At 39.1% G+C, this 16,867-nt stretch overlaps 1 protein-coding gene across 5 annotated transcripts in view; it reads right to left on the bottom strand.

Moving 5' to 3' along the window:
- The window catches only part of brwd1 (bromodomain and WD repeat domain containing 1), a 158,343-nt gene that overhangs the window by 72,179 nt on the left and 69,297 nt on the right, over window positions 1-16,867 (bottom strand). For all 5 annotated transcript variants that reach the window (XR_010018284.1, XM_063050359.1, XM_063050361.1 and 2 more), the window contains 5 exons: window positions 15,713-15,847; window positions 13,469-13,597; window positions 10,760-10,985; window positions 8,963-9,145; window positions 4,373-4,556 (listed from right to left, as the gene is read on the bottom strand). Coding sequence is in view for 4 of the 5 variants with exons in the window: in XM_063050359.1 (XP_062906429.1) it covers window positions 4,373-4,556; window positions 8,963-9,145; window positions 10,760-10,985; window positions 13,469-13,597; window positions 15,713-15,847 (857 nt within the window). In the remaining variant the exon portion in view is untranslated. The remainder of the gene's footprint in view (window positions 1-4,372; window positions 4,557-8,962; window positions 9,146-10,759; window positions 10,986-13,468; window positions 13,598-15,712; window positions 15,848-16,867) is intronic.

Below are 16,867 nucleotides of genomic sequence, written 5' to 3'. Positions count from 1 at the left end.
GGACCGTTATGACTGTTTCACATATCAACCTGTCACGTTAACTACTGTACATTTTTTCTTTCTTCTTAGATGGTAATTTACTTCTAGAATTTCTAGAGGTTTTTTTTTTTGTTTTCCATACCACATTTCACTCGCTGACAGCAAATGTAAAACTACAATCCAAGTGTCATGAAGGGTGTGAAGTTACCATAACTAGAGAGAAGGCTCTTGGAAAAATGAAAGGTCTGAAAGTCACCTGGACCAGATGGTATACACCCCAGAGTTCTGAAAGAGGAGACTGAGGAGATCATGGAGGCATTAGCAATGATCTTTCAAGAATCAATATTCTGGAAGACTGGAAAATTGCAAATGTCACTCCACCCTTCAAGAAGGGAGCGAAACAGAAGAAAGGAAATTACAGGCTAGTTTGTCTGACCTTAGTGGTTGGGAAGATGTTGGAGTCAATTATTAATGATGAGGTAACTTGGAGGCACATGATAAAATAAACTATAGTCAGCATGGTTTCCTTAAGAGAAAATCTTGCCCTACAAATTTGTTGGAATGCTTTGAAGAAGTTACAATCAGGACAGACAAAGGAGAATCAGTTGATGTTGTCTTCTTGGATTTTCAGAAGGCTTTTGACAAGGTGCCACACGAGGCTGCTTAACAAGCTATGAGCCCATGGTATTACAGGAGAGACCCCAGCATTGATAAAGCAGTCCCTGAATGGCAGGGGGCAAAGAGTGGGAATAAAGGCAGCCTTTTCTGGTTGGATGCCAGTGACTAGTGGTGTTCCACAGCGTTAGGACCAAATTTTTTTGTTATATGTCAATGATTTGGATGATGGAATTGATGGCTTTTTTGCAAATTTATAGACAATATGACGATAGGTGGAGGAGCAGGTAGCTTTGAGGAAGTAGAGAGACTATAGAAGGGCTTAGGTTAAGAGAATGGGCAAAGAAATGGCAGATGAAATACAGTGTCCGGAAGTGTATGGTCATGCACTTTAGTAGAAGACATGAAAGGGTTGACTATTTTCTAAATGGAGAGAAAATACAAAAAACCCGAGGCACAGAGGGACTTGGGAGTCCTTGTAAAAGATTCACTAAAAGTTAATTTTTAGACCAAGACGGTGGTGAGGAAGGAAAATGCAATGTTAGCATTCATTTCAAGTGGATTAGAATATAAAGGCAAGGATGTAATGTTGACACTTAATTAAGCACTGCTGAGGCTTCACTTGGAGAATTGTGAGCAGTTTTGGGCTCCTCATCTTAAAAAGGATGTGCTGAAACTGGAGAGGGTTCAAAGGAGGTTCGTAAAAATGAACGGCTTGTCATATGAAGATCAAATGGTGAAAGGCCTTGATAAGAGTGAACGTGGAGAGGATGTTTCCTATTGTGGGAGAATCTAAAACCAGAGGACACAGCGTCAGAATAGAGGGGTGTCCTTTCAGAATGGAGATGAAGAGGAATTTCTTTGCCACAGGCAGCTAGCTGTGGAGGCCAAGTCTTTATGTATATTTAAGGCAGATGTTGATAAATCCTTGATTGGTTAGGACATGAAGGGATATGGAGAGAAGCAAGGAGAGGTAGCAATGGGGGACAACAAAGGCAGGAGATTGGGGCTGACAGGAAAATTAGATCAGCCATGATGAAATGGTGGAGCAGACTTGATGGGCCAAATAGCCAAATTCTGCTCCTCTATCTTACAGTCTTATGGAAGAGGCAGGTGAGAAGAGGTGGAAGGTCAGAGTGGGGAACAGAGAAAGGGATGGGACCGAATTTTGTTCACTGAAAGGAAAATCAACAGTCATACCATCAGATGGAGGGTACCCAGACAGAATACAAGGTGTTGGCTCCTAAAACCTGAGATGGGGCTCATCTTGGCACAAGAAGTGGTTAACAAGTCGAAACAGAATGGGAATTGGAATTAAAATGTTTGGCCACCAGTTAGTGCTGCTTGTGGCAGATTATGTGGAGGTACCCCAATTTATGAAAGTTCTCACCAGTGTAGAGGAGGCTGCATCGGAAGCCCCAGCAGATTCCCAGGTAGAGCAGTGCCTCACCTGGAAGGACAGCTTGGGACCTTGAATGGAATTGAGAGAGGTGTATGGGCAGATTATGCCATATGCAGAGGCAAGTGCCAGGAGGGAGATTAGTGGAGGGGGGCAGAGGTACGAATAGACAAGAGAATCGCAAAGGGAGCGATCCCCACAGAAAGTGGAGGGGTTGATGGGGGGGTGGTGGGTAAAGATATGTTTAGTGGTAGGGTCCCTTTGGAGATGATGGAAGTTGTGGAGGATAATGTATTAGATAAGGTTGATGAGATGGTAGGCAAGGACAAAAAAGACTGCAACAGGGACTTCATAAATTTGGGGACCACTTCATTGAGCACCTTTGCACCATCTGCCACAAGCAGGACTTCCTGGTGGTCAAACATTTTAATTATGATTCCCATTCTCATTCATACATGTTGATACATGACCTCCTGTTGTGCCTCCTCTTGCTGCTCTCAGGGTTGAACAGTAACACCTTATATTCCATCTGGGTACTCTCCAACCTGATGGCATGACTACTGATTTCTCCTGCCAGTGAGCAAAATTTCCTCCCCTCTCCGCCCACTTCAAATATTTTCCACTCTTGACTTTTGCTTCTTCTCACCTGCCTATTACTTCCCCATAGGTTCCCTCCTCCTCCTCCTCCTATTAACCACTCTCCTCTCCTATCAGATCATTTCTTTTACAGCCCTTAACCTTTCCCACATACCTAGCTTCAGCTATCACCTTCTAGCGAGCCTCTTTCCCTTCCTCCCACCTTTTAATTCAGGCATCTCCCTCCTTCCTTCTCAGTCCTGAAGAAGGGTCTCGGCCTGAAACTTTGACTGTTCCCTCTTTTCCACAGATGCAGCCTGACCTGCTGAGTTCCTCCAGTATTTTGTATGTGTTGCTTTGGATCCGCTCCAATTTGTCTACTGTCACAACAGGTCCACAGCAGATGCCACTTCACTGGCTCTTCATTCAGCCCTGCAACATCTGGATAGCGAAGAAGCATACATCAGGATGCTCTTAATCGACACCAGCTCAACATTCAATAAGCTTCAAATCCTTGGGCTCAATACCTCTGTGTGCGACTGGATTCTTAATTTCCTTTCTTGCAGACCCCAGTCAGTTCCGATTGCAAAAACATCTCCTTTACAATCTCGACCAGCACAGGTGCACACTAGGCTGAGTATTTAGTACACTGCTCTTCTCACTTTATAATTATGACTAAAGGTAAGCACAGCTTCAATGCTGTATTTAAGTTTGCTGTCACTGGCAAAATCAAAGGTGGTGATGAATCAGCATATAGGAGGTGCCACAACAACAACCTCTTGCTGCAATGTCAGCAAGACCAAGAAGCTTATTATTAACTTCAAGAGGAAGAAGCTGGAAGTCCATGAGCCAGTCCTCATTGGGGATCAGAGGTAGAGGGTCAGCAACTTTAAATTCTTTGCTGCTATAATTTCAGAGGACCTATCCTAAGCTCAGCATGAAACAGCATTAAGAAGAAAGCACAGCAGTGCCTCTACTTACTTAGTATTTTGTGAAGATTTGGTATGACATCTAATACTTTGACAAACTTCTATAGATGTGTGATGGAGAGTATATTGACTGGTTGCCTCACTGGTATGGAAACATCAATGCCCTTGAACAGAAAATCCTACAAGTAGTGGCCAAGGCCCAGACCATCATCGGTAAAGCCCTCCCACCATTGAGCATATCCACATGGATCGCTATTGCAGGAAAGAAGCATCCATCGAGGATCTCCACCACCCAGGCCTTGCTCTCTTTTTGCTGTAGCCATCAGGAAAGTGATACAGGAACCTCAGGACCCACACCATCAGATTCAGCAACAGTTATTACCTCTCAACAATCAGGGTCTTGAACCAAAGGGGATAACTTCACTTGCCCCAACACTGAACTGTTCCCTCATCCAATGGACTCCCTTTCAAGAACTCTTCATCTCATGGTCTCAATGCTTATTGCTTATTTATTATTTTCTCTTTAGTATTTACACAGTTCATTGTGTTTTGCACAATGGTTGTTAGTCCACCCTGCTGGGTGCTGTCTTTTATTGGTTCTATTGTGTTTCTTGGATTTACTGTGGATACCCGCAAGAAAATGAATCACAGGGTTGTATACCGTGACACACATGTACTTTGATAATAAATTTACTTTGAACTCTGAAATAAGTATTCAAGCTGAAAAATATTTGATATGAATGACAACTGTTTTTAGCTCCCATTTCTTACGTCTGCGGTCGAATTTTACTGTAGGAGGGCCTGAAGGAAAAAAATTCATTATACGAAGTAAACCAATAAATCTCAGAGCAACCAATTTTAGATACTTTCATACCTGTTCACACTTGGTGGTATTTCTGGTACCACCACTCTTCGTTTCCAGGCCATTATGTCCCTTTCTGTTGCTATTTGGCTACGAGGAGCATTATGATGCATCTGACGAACACCCTCAATCTGCCCACTTCGACGCAATCCCACATTTGGTGGTGACAAAACATCAGAGCTTGGGTTCCTTATAGCTTGATAAACAAAATGAACAAAGAAACAAATAAAGACTTCAAGCATGGTTATCAAATTATCATTTAACCTGGAAAATATAAACATTTAGTAATGCAGGTAATAGAAAATGCATTAAATACATAGTAGAACCTGTTATTTGCCAGCCCCAAATTCAATATTAATCTCCATAATTAAGTAAACATTTCAAGTAAACATTTGTCTCCATTATTTTAAAATGGGAGACAGAGTTCAAATGAAACAATGGGTTAAAGAGCTTTTTTACAAGATCACAAGACAAAGGAACAGAAGTAGGCCATTCGGCCCATCAAGTCTGCTCCGCCACTCCACCAGCTGCAGCCATATTTCTTCAAATCAAAATCTGTGTCATTCTATTTACATTTCAATCTGTTTTGTTTCTCTGGTATTTTGGTTTCCAAAAATGCAGTGTGGTCCTTAGCACTGAAGACTTGTCATAAAAAAGGACAAGGTTATTTTAAATCCACGGCACGAAAGGGGGAAATTAGCCTAGATGACCAATGCAAATGTTTAAACTCATCTCACTCCAATTAGTCCTTCCCACCATATGGCACTATTCCTTATTTTTACTTGCTTATATTGTATATTCTTAAAAAACATTGATTACTGTGGAAGTTCAAAATTCTGTATAAGAAATCATCTCCGAAATTCATCTTCAATTTATCTGTTCATGACTATATACTAGCTCCTATAATTTTGATTTTTAACTTACTCATGAAATTCTTTCCTCCTCATCAACACTATTGAACCCCTTCATAATTTAAGACTTTCATCCAATTTCCATTTTACCCAAAGAAAATATCCCCCAACTACTAAATTTTTCTTGATAGGAACAACTTCAATTCTAAGACAATCCTTATAAATCGGAATAGTACAGTACTTCGAACTTTGCTCACCTAAATTATTAAATGATAAAAAAACCTCCCTGATTTTGTACTCTATTCCTATACAAGTCTTTTCATTTTCCTTCTAAAGTTACCAGTGAGCAAAGCTACTAAAAATAATTCATATATTCCTCAATAATATTCAAACCTTGCCCTCGTACATCTGTCACCTTCCCCAGCATCCAAGAAAGGCAATTAAACTTAGGTGAAGGACTTTAGAGAGCATGCAAGTTTAACCAATACATGACTTTTATTTTTCATCTTCATGCTTACAAAAGAATTTTTCTACAGGTAAATATGGAAAAGAAATTATGTTTAATGGCAAACTTGAGGCAATATGACTTAACTGATGATTTAAATGATTTCCTTAAAATCTGGAAAACAATAACCAATTACTTTGCAATTAATTAATATGGCACAATCAGTGCACAGCCAAGTATCTCTGGCCTTTGGCTTGGATCTCAATTTCCCTTTTTTTGAAAGCCATGAACAAAGGTAAAAAAGATAAAATGTCAAAGGCTTGATATCATCTCCAACACAGTTAAGAAAATCAATTTCCTTCCAAAACAAGAAAGGCCTTTTCATGCATATTATAATGATCTAGTAGTGTTTTAATTACATTTAAAAATACCAACTGACAATGGTTCATTATTTTAAAGCAAAGACAAATTATGGCCTTTTACATATATGAACCTGATATTCAGAGAGTTCAATCACAGTGAAATAAAATAGCATACCTATCCTACTTACACAGTCTTTCTTCAAAAAAAAACCACTGAATCACCGATGTGAAAACAATTTAAAAAGCAAACACTATCGTCATACCCGGTTTAAGACTGCACTGGTCACGCACAAAGACCACTTGCTGGCAGCAAACAGAACTATTAACTTTTTTTTTTGATGTTCACTGCAATCAAAAGCATGCAACTTCCCTTTGAAAGTTGAGCTTCTGAACCACCAGTACAAACTGGCATTTTTGCAGTGTGAACTGAAGTCTCAAAGGTGCAGAACGGTTGTGGCTTGGCATGTACAGGTCAAATCAAGCGGCGGGGCCTGGACCTGAGAGCAGGGGATGAGCCAATACATGACCATTGCTGGAGGGGATCTGGAGCCAACTTAAAGTGGCAGAACTGAGGCAAGGAAACACCAATGCCCATGAATGGAGAATTCTACAAAAAAGTAGTGGATACAGCCCAGTCCACCATGGGCAAATCCCTCCCATCCATTGAACACATCCACAATACATGGAACACTGTTGCACGAAAGCAGCAGACATCATCAGGAGCTCCCATCACCCAGGACACGCTCTCTTCTCGCTGCTGCCATCAGGAAGTTGGTACAAGAGCCTTGGGACTTGCACCACCCAGTTCAGGAACAGTTACTATCCCTCAACCACCAGGCTCTTGAACAAACAGGGTAACTTCACAACTTCACTTGCCCCATTATTGAAATATTATTCCCACACCCAGTGGACTCAGTTTCAAGGACTCATGCTCAAAATATATTGCTTAATTTATATTGTTTGGTCTTTTTGCATTTGCGCAGCTTATTGTTTTTTGCACTCTGGTTGAACTCTCTATTCAGGCAGTCACTCACTGATTCTTTTATTGTTACTATTCCATAAGATTGTTAAGTATGCCTAAAAGAAAATGAATTTCAGGGCTGTATGTAGTGACATATGTATATCTACCATGATAATAAAATTTACCTTGCCCAGGCCAAGAACAATGAACAAGCTAATGTTTGATGATTTAACTGTTGAGCCAGATTTTAAAGGTCAGGTATGGGTTGAATCAAGGCAGCAGGCCCCAGGCGTGACAGCACATTGACAGACATCCCACCCTGCAAAAGCTCATTTCAGGGAGGAAGCACCATCAATTTGCAGGAGACTTCTGGGAGAGGTGGGAGGTCTGCAATAGAGTAGCTCCTTAGCAGCCAGCCAGCTAGTTTAAATAACGTTAGCTATGCTAATGAACAAATGACACCTGTTAAACTCACCTCAACATGTCTTTTACAGTCTTAACCCACCATGGGCAATAGAAAAGTCACTGTTGCAAACAGTGCAGCGAGCAACACTATCTTTATTTTGACCCCTATTAGGCAGGGGTACACTTTAGTGTAGTCTGGGATGACGTACGCTTTATATTTTTTTTTGGAACACTCTGCCATAGCGCGCTCGCGCACTCTCGCTTGCTTTCTCTCTCACTCTCTCTCTCGCACGCTCTCTCGCTTTTCTCTTGCTCTCTCTCGCTCGCGCTCTCTCTCACTCGCGCTGTCAAAAAAAATTGATTTCCGTGATATTGTATATAATTTGCGGGCATCAGGGAGCCACTATTGATATGCGGGAGACTCCCGGAAGTTCCGGGAGAGGTGGGATGTCTGCATTGAAGTGTTAGGCCCCAGCTCTGAGAGCAAGGAACAACCCCTGTTTAGCCAATTTAAGTGCTGGACCGGATTAAAAAGGTCAGTGTGTCAGGGCCAGGCTGGTATTCAGCTTGCTGCTCAGCAAGGTTTACTTGACTCTACACTGAATTGAGGCCATGGCCTGCAATTAACAAGCTCCTGTATTAGCTATGACTGGTTCTTCTGGGTTTCTTTGTTTTGAGGCCGCCTGTAAGGGTACAAATCTCAAGGTTGTATAACAGCATACAGACTTTGATAATAAATGTACTCTGAACTTGAATTTTGAACACCTCAACATTAATTCACTTACAGCTGGTACATTTATTAGCGCCTACTGGCAGATTGCACAGTAATGCTGTACTTAAGATAATATCTAAGGCAATACTTTGAACATGATAACATCAGGATGATATAAACTTGATAGATAGAAATCACTATTCACAATTCTATCTAAAAGTAAAATAAATTATTTTAAATTCACATTTAAAATAATAGTATCACATCTTTAAAAATAAAAATATATTTGAAATGACTAACTTGTAAACTACAGACAAATTTTTGGCTGAAGTGTTTTTGCTTTCAAATTTTAAAATATGCATACTTACAGAAATAAGACAGGTTACAGTAAAGCTTCTCACACATGAGGAAGCAGTTCATTATTCTGTTAACCATAAAACTCAAACTCCAGACAAAATTATTAAAAACACTGAAATCTTTCCTATATTCATTAATCTGTTTTGAACTTTAATCATTTGTAAGATTCTGTTCAAACTTAATTTCATACCTTTTTATTGTGTTGTATGGAAACACTGCAAAATTTTAGTGTTTCGACTTATATCTGATAGGCCATGATTAGCTGGCAATTATTTAATTTCTTACATATTTTTTTTAAACAGTTTGTGTGTGTATCCTTTTGATTAAAGGAAAGGTCACATGATTGGCTTAATTAAGATGCAACATGTTCAGAATTACTAGAGAATTACATTAAGTTACTCCTTATTGGAGAGAACCTTAAGCGTAAAAATTGCATACCAAGTTTCAAAATTCCTGCGACCATACAACAGACATTTTGGGGAATATTCAATTTACAGTAAGAAATGTACCTCTTGCAGGTGTGCTGATTCTGTTATGTGGACCATTTAATCCATTTTGTTCAGTTCCCATCCGCTGGTCTTGTTCCTGTTGCAAATTTTGAATTAGGCCATCCAGAATACTAAGTTCTGCGTTCTGTTCATCTTGTTCATTTGTTTGCTGCCCAATTACTTGCTCCACAACACCACCATCACCTATCAATGCATCAAACATTTGACAGATATTTAAAAGAACAATATTGTTACATAAAGCTGAAGCAGTTTTTTGTGAAAGGGCTGGCCAGGGAAGGAAGAGTCAAAATGTTGCTAAACAGAACAAGGGGAAAATTAGCATAGCGAAGGCAAAAAGATTCATTTAAGTCAGTAATTTTACGCAACTTTGTGAAGAAAATGAAAGCTTTATCATTCAAAACTAGACAACTAAAAACTTACCCCCCAAATCATTATATTCCTTTCTATCTCATCTATGCATTCATCCTCTGAAATGCAACTGTTCAATACACTGCTGCATGAAATTCACATTCTCATCACTCCAGAATTTCTATTCCTCTCAAGAAACAAGATCCAGCTTGCTCTAGCTTCCTAAGAATTACGTTCTGTCAAGCACAGCAACATACTTGTAAATCTGTCAGAACCTGGAACTTCAAAATAAACTTTAAGTGAACGGAAGAAGAGCCAATCATGCACGCTACTTCAGCTGCATCTAACTTAACAGACTACTGTTTCAGAAGCTTTCATCTATGCAAGTTGAAACATTCTATTACATTTCTGACACATCTTATCCATGGTGGAAAGGCTTTGAGCCTTGAGGGAAGGCCCTTGTCACAAAATAGTGAAACTCCCATAATGTACTCGCCAAATATTTGGAAATCACAATGCGTCAGCATCTCACACAGCAGGTGCTGTTTGCCAAGATCCCCATTTGTCACAACAAGACCCTGGTTCAAATACTCCCTTTAAATTTATCACGTTCACTGGAAAATTTATTTTTACTATGTAACATGTAAAAACATAGCAATTAACAATATGTTTGGGTATTAATAGGAATAATACTTGGAAGATTTACCAGTTCAAAGTCCCAAACATATGAGATTCTTGGGATTTTACGCAATTCAGCTTCTGACTTGTTTTAATAACCACTGAATTTTGTGGTTTGTGCAACGATGTTTCTAATCACTGTTGACTGTTGGGATAATGACAATGGTAGATTCTCAATAAGTGAATTTCAAGGTGACAGTCAGAAGAATTAAGAGTAGACAAATTGGCTCTTCAAGTTTGCTCTGCCATTCAAGATTTGACCTTTTGAATCATTGGCATTAATTCCATTCATCTTCCTAATCTCGTAGCGTTCAGCTCTGCTGCAGTCTCAAAATCTATCTCAACTTTAAACATATTCTGCATCCACAACTCTGTGGTTGACAACTGCATTTGGACTTCTTCCTACTTTTAGTTTATTTGCTCTCCAAGAGATCCTGTTCAAATTGGTTCTTAAATGTCTATATTACGCCCAATCTTTAGAACTTCTTCCCTAGTTATAAAGCACTTTAGATATCTTTGAGAAGGTGAACTAAATACTTTATTCTTTCCAATTCAAGAAATCACTCCACGATCACTCTTCACAAAAATCTTAAATTAAATGATGTGCAGAACACATTCTGCTGATTTTTGTTTAAATGAGAAATTCCAGAAGATTCAAACTGAAGGTAAATAAATATAGAAATGCAAACAAAGCAGTGCCATGCTTTCAATTGTTTGATTTAAGAACAGGTATTGAATCCGTTTGTTTTGATAGCAAACTAACATACTTACTTGTTGCCACATATCCTAACTGTGGTATGAGTTGTTCATCTTGACAGTTCTCACGTCCTGGCACCAATCGCTGATATTCTGTTCGATGAGGATTCCCATCCACATCCACCAGAAATGGTGGTGGCATGAGATGGGGAGCCTGCTGAGTCTGCTCATCCAAGACAAAGTTGTTTCCATCACGAATTAATGGCCGATAGTCAGTATGGAAAAACATTTGTTCTGGAATCTGTAAACAAAGCATTTATTCTTTACATAGTGTACATCCACAGTTATTAGAATCAAGTTTCCTATCACTGCCTTGAAATGTTGTTTTTCTTCACTTCCAGTCTCAGAAAAACAAACTTACTGTGCTAAGTACTGCAATTTTATCACAAAATAGATTTTAATTTGACTACTCCTTGGTTCAATTTCTTTCAATAACTTTGAACAGGCTCCTAAACTGTCATACCACTTAGATGAATCAAATAAACCAAATATACAACCTTTAAAAAATGTACCACTTGCACTTTTTTCGTCTGAAGACATTGACAAACAACCAAATGTTCCACTTCAGTTGAAAATATTAATGTCTCTATTAATAAAAGTATCAAAAGCATCAAAAGCTAAAAAAGCAATGTAGTTGAGTTTTAAGTATAGAAGCCAATATAGAAAAATATTTACTAACACTATCACTGGCAAGTTAAACAAATTTTTTTCTGAACATGTTAAACTGAAAATAGATTAAATACCATTCATCTATTCAACATCACTAAAATTCTCTCAAACTTGGTCCCTCTTTTCAAGAGATCATTGTTGTTCCTCTCTGCGACTTGTGGCACATCAGGCAGCAATCATGCCGTTTCTTTCGCATTTGTCTGGTTTTTTTTAAAACGAGTTGCTAGCTTGACACTCAACCCAACATGGATGGAAAGCGTGCAAGGAGCCAGGCGGATTCAAACACAGGACCACTCAGCTCGAAGTCCAGTGTGGGTGCTACCACACCACTAACCAGCTTATTTTCAAGAGAGGTAGCAGGGAATAGCCTGGTAATTATAGACCTGTGAGCCTAACATCAACGATAGGGAAGGTGCTGAATGGGAGAGAAACTGCTCAGAAGGGAGATGATTAATGTCACCCGGAAAAGGAGGGACTTTGTCTGCAATTTGAATGAATTCTTTGAAGACGTAATGAAGTTTATTAATGAAGGCAGGGCAGTCAGCATGATTTACATGGACTTTAGTCGGGCTTTTGAAAGACCCTACATGAGAAATTTGGTTCAAAGGTCAGCACCCATGGAGTCCAGGACATGTTGTCAAAATGGATCCAAAATTGGTTTCAAAGGTACAATTTAATGACAGAGAAATGTATACAATATACATCCTGAAATGCTTTTCTCACAAAAACAGAGTACCCCCAAATAATGAACAACAGTCAAATGTTAGAACCCTAAACTGCAGCCCCCAAGCTCCCCCCTCCCGTGTGTAAGTGGCAGCAAGCAACAATTCCTCCTCCCCCACCGGCAAAAAAAAGCATCGGCACCTATCACCGAGCACTCAAGTGTGAGCAAAGCAACAGTAAAGACACAGACTTGTAATTACCCCAAAGACTTCACGTTTCACCTGGTATTCGACATACCTCTGGTTTGGCAATAGGGAACAGTGAGCAACGGTATTAGAATATTTTTAGAACAGGATGCCTGTGACTAGTGGTGCCTCACAAGGATGTGTGCTGAGACATGATCATGCTATTTGCAAGATAAGTGAAATGCTTGTAGGATGTAGAAGTGTGAGGCATGAATGTCAAGTTCACAGATGACATACACATTAGAAGAGTTGTTGATAGTGTGTAACGTAGTCTTAGGCTACTGGGTGATATCCTTGTTGGTGAAATAGGCTGAGAAATGGCAGATGAGATGATTTGGGATACTGAGGCCATGAATGGAAAGATCTCAGGGAGTATTGAGGAAGACAGGGACTTGGAATACAACCCCACAGACCCTTGATGGTAGCAACACAGGCAGATAATGTGGTAGGAAGGCAAACGGAATACTGATCTTCATTAGTCAGAAAAATGAGTGCAGGAATAGGGAGATTATGCTACAACTTTATAAAACCTCAGTCACACTTCAGCTGGAGTAATGCATGCAGTTCTGGTCACCAATGATGTGACAGGATATTGCCAGAAGATCATTTCAGTTGTGAAGAGAGATTGGAAAAGCTATATGTCTGTCTTTCCTGGAGCGAAGAAGGTTAAAACAGGACATGATTGAGGTTTAAAAAATTATGAAGAATGTCGATAGGATAGACCACAGGAAACTTTTCCTCCATATCAGAAGTAGATAAAACTATAGGACATGTATTCGGGGTAAAGTGGAACAGATTTAGAGTGGATATGGAGGGCTATTTCTTCACCAGATTTTGGCAAGTACGTGGAATGTACTGTCTGAGAATGACTGAAGCTGAGTCACTGAAAGCACTTAGATCTCTACAAAGAACACTTCAATCATTTAAGCATGAACGTTATTGACCAAGTGCTGAAAGATGGGATTAGTACACAAGGAAGCCCACTGGTTGGCATGGATGAGTTCTGTTAAATGGCTTGTTTCCATACTGTACAATTCTGTGACCTTTACTTTGTTTCCTTCCTCCCATATGCACAACTGTAGACTTTGTCTTTTACAATTAATGCATTTGTGGAAGATCGTAAAAATAAGACAGCACAAAAGCTTACCTTTTCATACAATTTACTGCATCCGAATCCAAATATAAGCAAATGTCCATGTGAGTCAGTGCAAGCAAAATGCTGGCCATCTGGTGAAAACTTGCAGTCAAATACAGCACCATGACCTTGGCCTTCAATCTGTAAGAAGACCATGGATTTTAACTATGCAATTATGCTTAAATATATTTTTTGAACCACATCCAATTGCACCCTATTCGAAGTACACACTTCAGGTTGCATGGAAGATGCATTAAAGCAGCTTAGAATGGAAAAGCCAGAATTATAGAACAAAGATGAATCAGTAAAACTTACTTAGAAAACTCATGATCGTGGCTTTAATGTAAAGAGGTAGAACAGATTTGATCTGATTCAACACAAAGATTCTTTTACTGGGACTAAGCTATTTAATTCAATCGAAGAAAATTAAACACAAGAATTCCAAACAAAAACAATTTGACTAATGTACACACGAGGAAATCTGCAGATACTGGAATTTCAAGCAACACACGATGCCCATCCTCTGGGCCTCCCCCCTCCCCCTTTTCTTTCTCCCTAGGCCTCCTGTCCCATGATCCTCTCATATCCCTTTTGCCAATCACCTGTGCAGCTCTTGGCTCCATCCCTCCCCCTCCTGTCTTCTCCTATCATTTTGGATCCCCCCCTTCCCCTCTCACTTTCAAATCTCTTACTCACTCTTCCTTCAGTTAGTCCTGACAAAGGGTCTCGGCCCGAAACATTGACTGTACCTCTTGACTAATGTACTATATTAAACAAATGAACAAAACTAACTGGAAGCCAAAAACTACAAAAACGTACATCCGTGGTTGGGTTTATTATTGTCACATGTACCAAGATACAGTGAAAAGTTTGTCTTGCAAACCATTCATACAGATCAAAGTCATCATGTAATGCTTTGAAGTAGAGCAAGTTAAAACAATAACAATGAAGCACAAATTGAAAATCAATTTAGTATATTTACTAAATTTTGCTTGCACTTATAGATCAGAGTTAGTTGTGAGAAAGAATGAAAACAAATGCTCAAGTGGAAACTATAAGAACAATAAATACACAATTAAAATTCTGATTTTCATCCCAGATTTGAGGACTAATTGATTAAGAAGTCAGAGTATGCAAATCAGCATCTCAAGTTTGCATCCCTTTTGCTAACATTAAAATTGATGAGACATTCTTCAAGTCCACTTTCCTGCCCTTTCCCCCCCATCTGCTATTTGCTTAGTGACTGGAATTCTATTTCAGTCTTAAATATATCCAAGGATTCTACAGACTTTCAGTTCAACACTCACAGGCTTCCTCGCTCCAGGGAAGACAAATATAGCCTATCCATTCCATCTCAATAAGTGAAGTCCTCCAATTCAGGCAGCATCCCAGTGAATTGCCTCTGTGCACTCCCCAGCACAGCCATACTCTTCCTACATATTGTGCTGACCTGAACTGCACACAATACTCCAAATTTGCAAAACTACTTCTCAATTTCTTTATTCTATGCCCCAGCCCATGAAGGAAAACATGCCATATAACTTCTTCACCATCCTAATACCCGAGTTACCACATTCAGAGAACCCCCATGTTCTCACTGTTCTTCATCATTTCTTAGTGCCCTACCATTTACTTTACCCCTGTCCAGGCTCCCAAACTTGGATATGTTACACTCTTCACCCTGCCCTGTATCATTAATACATATGTAGTAAACAACAGAAATAAAAATTAATCTTCGGGGGTCTCTACTACTCCAGAAAATGTATTTGTGATAACCAGCCTTTAACCCATGTTAATCTCTATTTCCCCAATACTAAGGCACTCCCATAGACAAATGGTCCTTCAAAAACATTTTCTGCACCCCTAAATGGAGTACACATCAAGTCACAATGGTCCAAACTCTTGACATACTGCAAACATTTACAACCGCCCATTAGACCCAAGATGTTAACTTTTCAAAGAATATGAATCTCCAAAGAACAAAACAAGTAAAAGGCTTCTTAATTTCTGGACAATACCAAATAATGTTCTGAAAACAATAAAGTCCAATGGTTCTTCTCAAAATATACAATACTGACAAAATGTAAATGTTTAAATGATTGAAACTTGCATTATTCATTAGCTTTTCATGTTTTCAATTCTACTTACCAGATCTTCTCATCTGTCTTCACACTATTTTCCTGTTTGGTCCTCCTTTTATCTTATGGATATTACTTTTCCGCTGTTTACCACATCTGCTCAAGTTAGTACACTTACCATGTTAAAATAATGGTGAGATTTTGTTCCTTTAGTAATATCCCAAATAAAGATATTCCCATCGTGACCAGCAGACAAAATTATTCTTGAGTCAAATGGATGAGGCTCCAAAACAAACACTTCATCTTCATGACCCTAAAATAAAATAGATGTGTTTTTTTTTAAAAATATAGATGCTGAAAATGAGATCATAATTCAAGTCAGGCAGTAACTGTGAAAGAGAAATAGAGATAAAGTTCCAGGTCAAAGACCCTTTGTCAAAACTAATCAAGAGAAAAAGAAAAAAAATACTTTTAAGTTGAAGAGAAGATAAGCACAAACACAAATGGAACCAGGGTTTTAGCGTGCGGGCAGGATTACTGTAAGGATAAGTTATACAGGTATTCTGTTCACATGCATCAGTAATGATCAAAAAAAATGCATGATGTGTTCAAACAGCAGCCCTGCAGGTCAAGATGCACTAAAAGAGTGAAGCTGCAATTCACTTGTACTTCTTCCAAACTGGTGTATTTAATTGTGTGGTCACAATATGGTCTCCTCTACTTTGATGAAACTAACTACAAATTGGGTGAGTATTTTACAGAGCACCTAGATGCAGTCCTTATTTCATGCCACTTTAATTCTCAATCATATCCTCATTCTGAACTTCGTCTATCATCTTGTGCCCTATTGTGCAGCACACCAATTCACCTTCTGTCTTATTCCACTTTATGTTTCTCTGTCTCACTAACCATTTTTCTAAGTATCCCCATTAACCCACTTGATCAGAGGACCTCTACAACTTAATCCCATGTCACACCCCACAACACCATCTCTGCACTTTTAAAAAAAAAATTAACTTGTTCTCCTCTCTCTCCCAGTTTCAATAAAAGATCTTTGGCCTTAAAGGTTAACTGTTTCTTTCTGAAAAATGTTGCCCAAGTATTTCCAGCTTTTTCTGCTGTACAACTGAATAAAATTCACTAGACAGTGCCAGCAGTTATCATGAAATTATTCACATTACTGGCAGCTTTTTTCTGCTTTGACAGCAGTTGGAACTAAATCATGCATTAAATTTAAAAACAAGTTAGATGCTCCTCTTAAGGTAAGTAAATTAATGAATGTGGGAAATAAGCTGGAATAGGGTATTTGGATGATCAGCCTTTATACTGAATG

The sequence above is a fragment of the Mobula hypostoma genome, chromosome 6 (genome assembly GCF_963921235.1).
Source record: "Mobula hypostoma chromosome 6, sMobHyp1.1, whole genome shotgun sequence".
Taxonomy (NCBI): domain Eukaryota; kingdom Metazoa; phylum Chordata; class Chondrichthyes; order Myliobatiformes; family Myliobatidae; genus Mobula; species Mobula hypostoma.
Note: the sequence above shows the minus strand (reverse complement) of the source record. Positions and strands in the feature narration are given on the sequence as shown.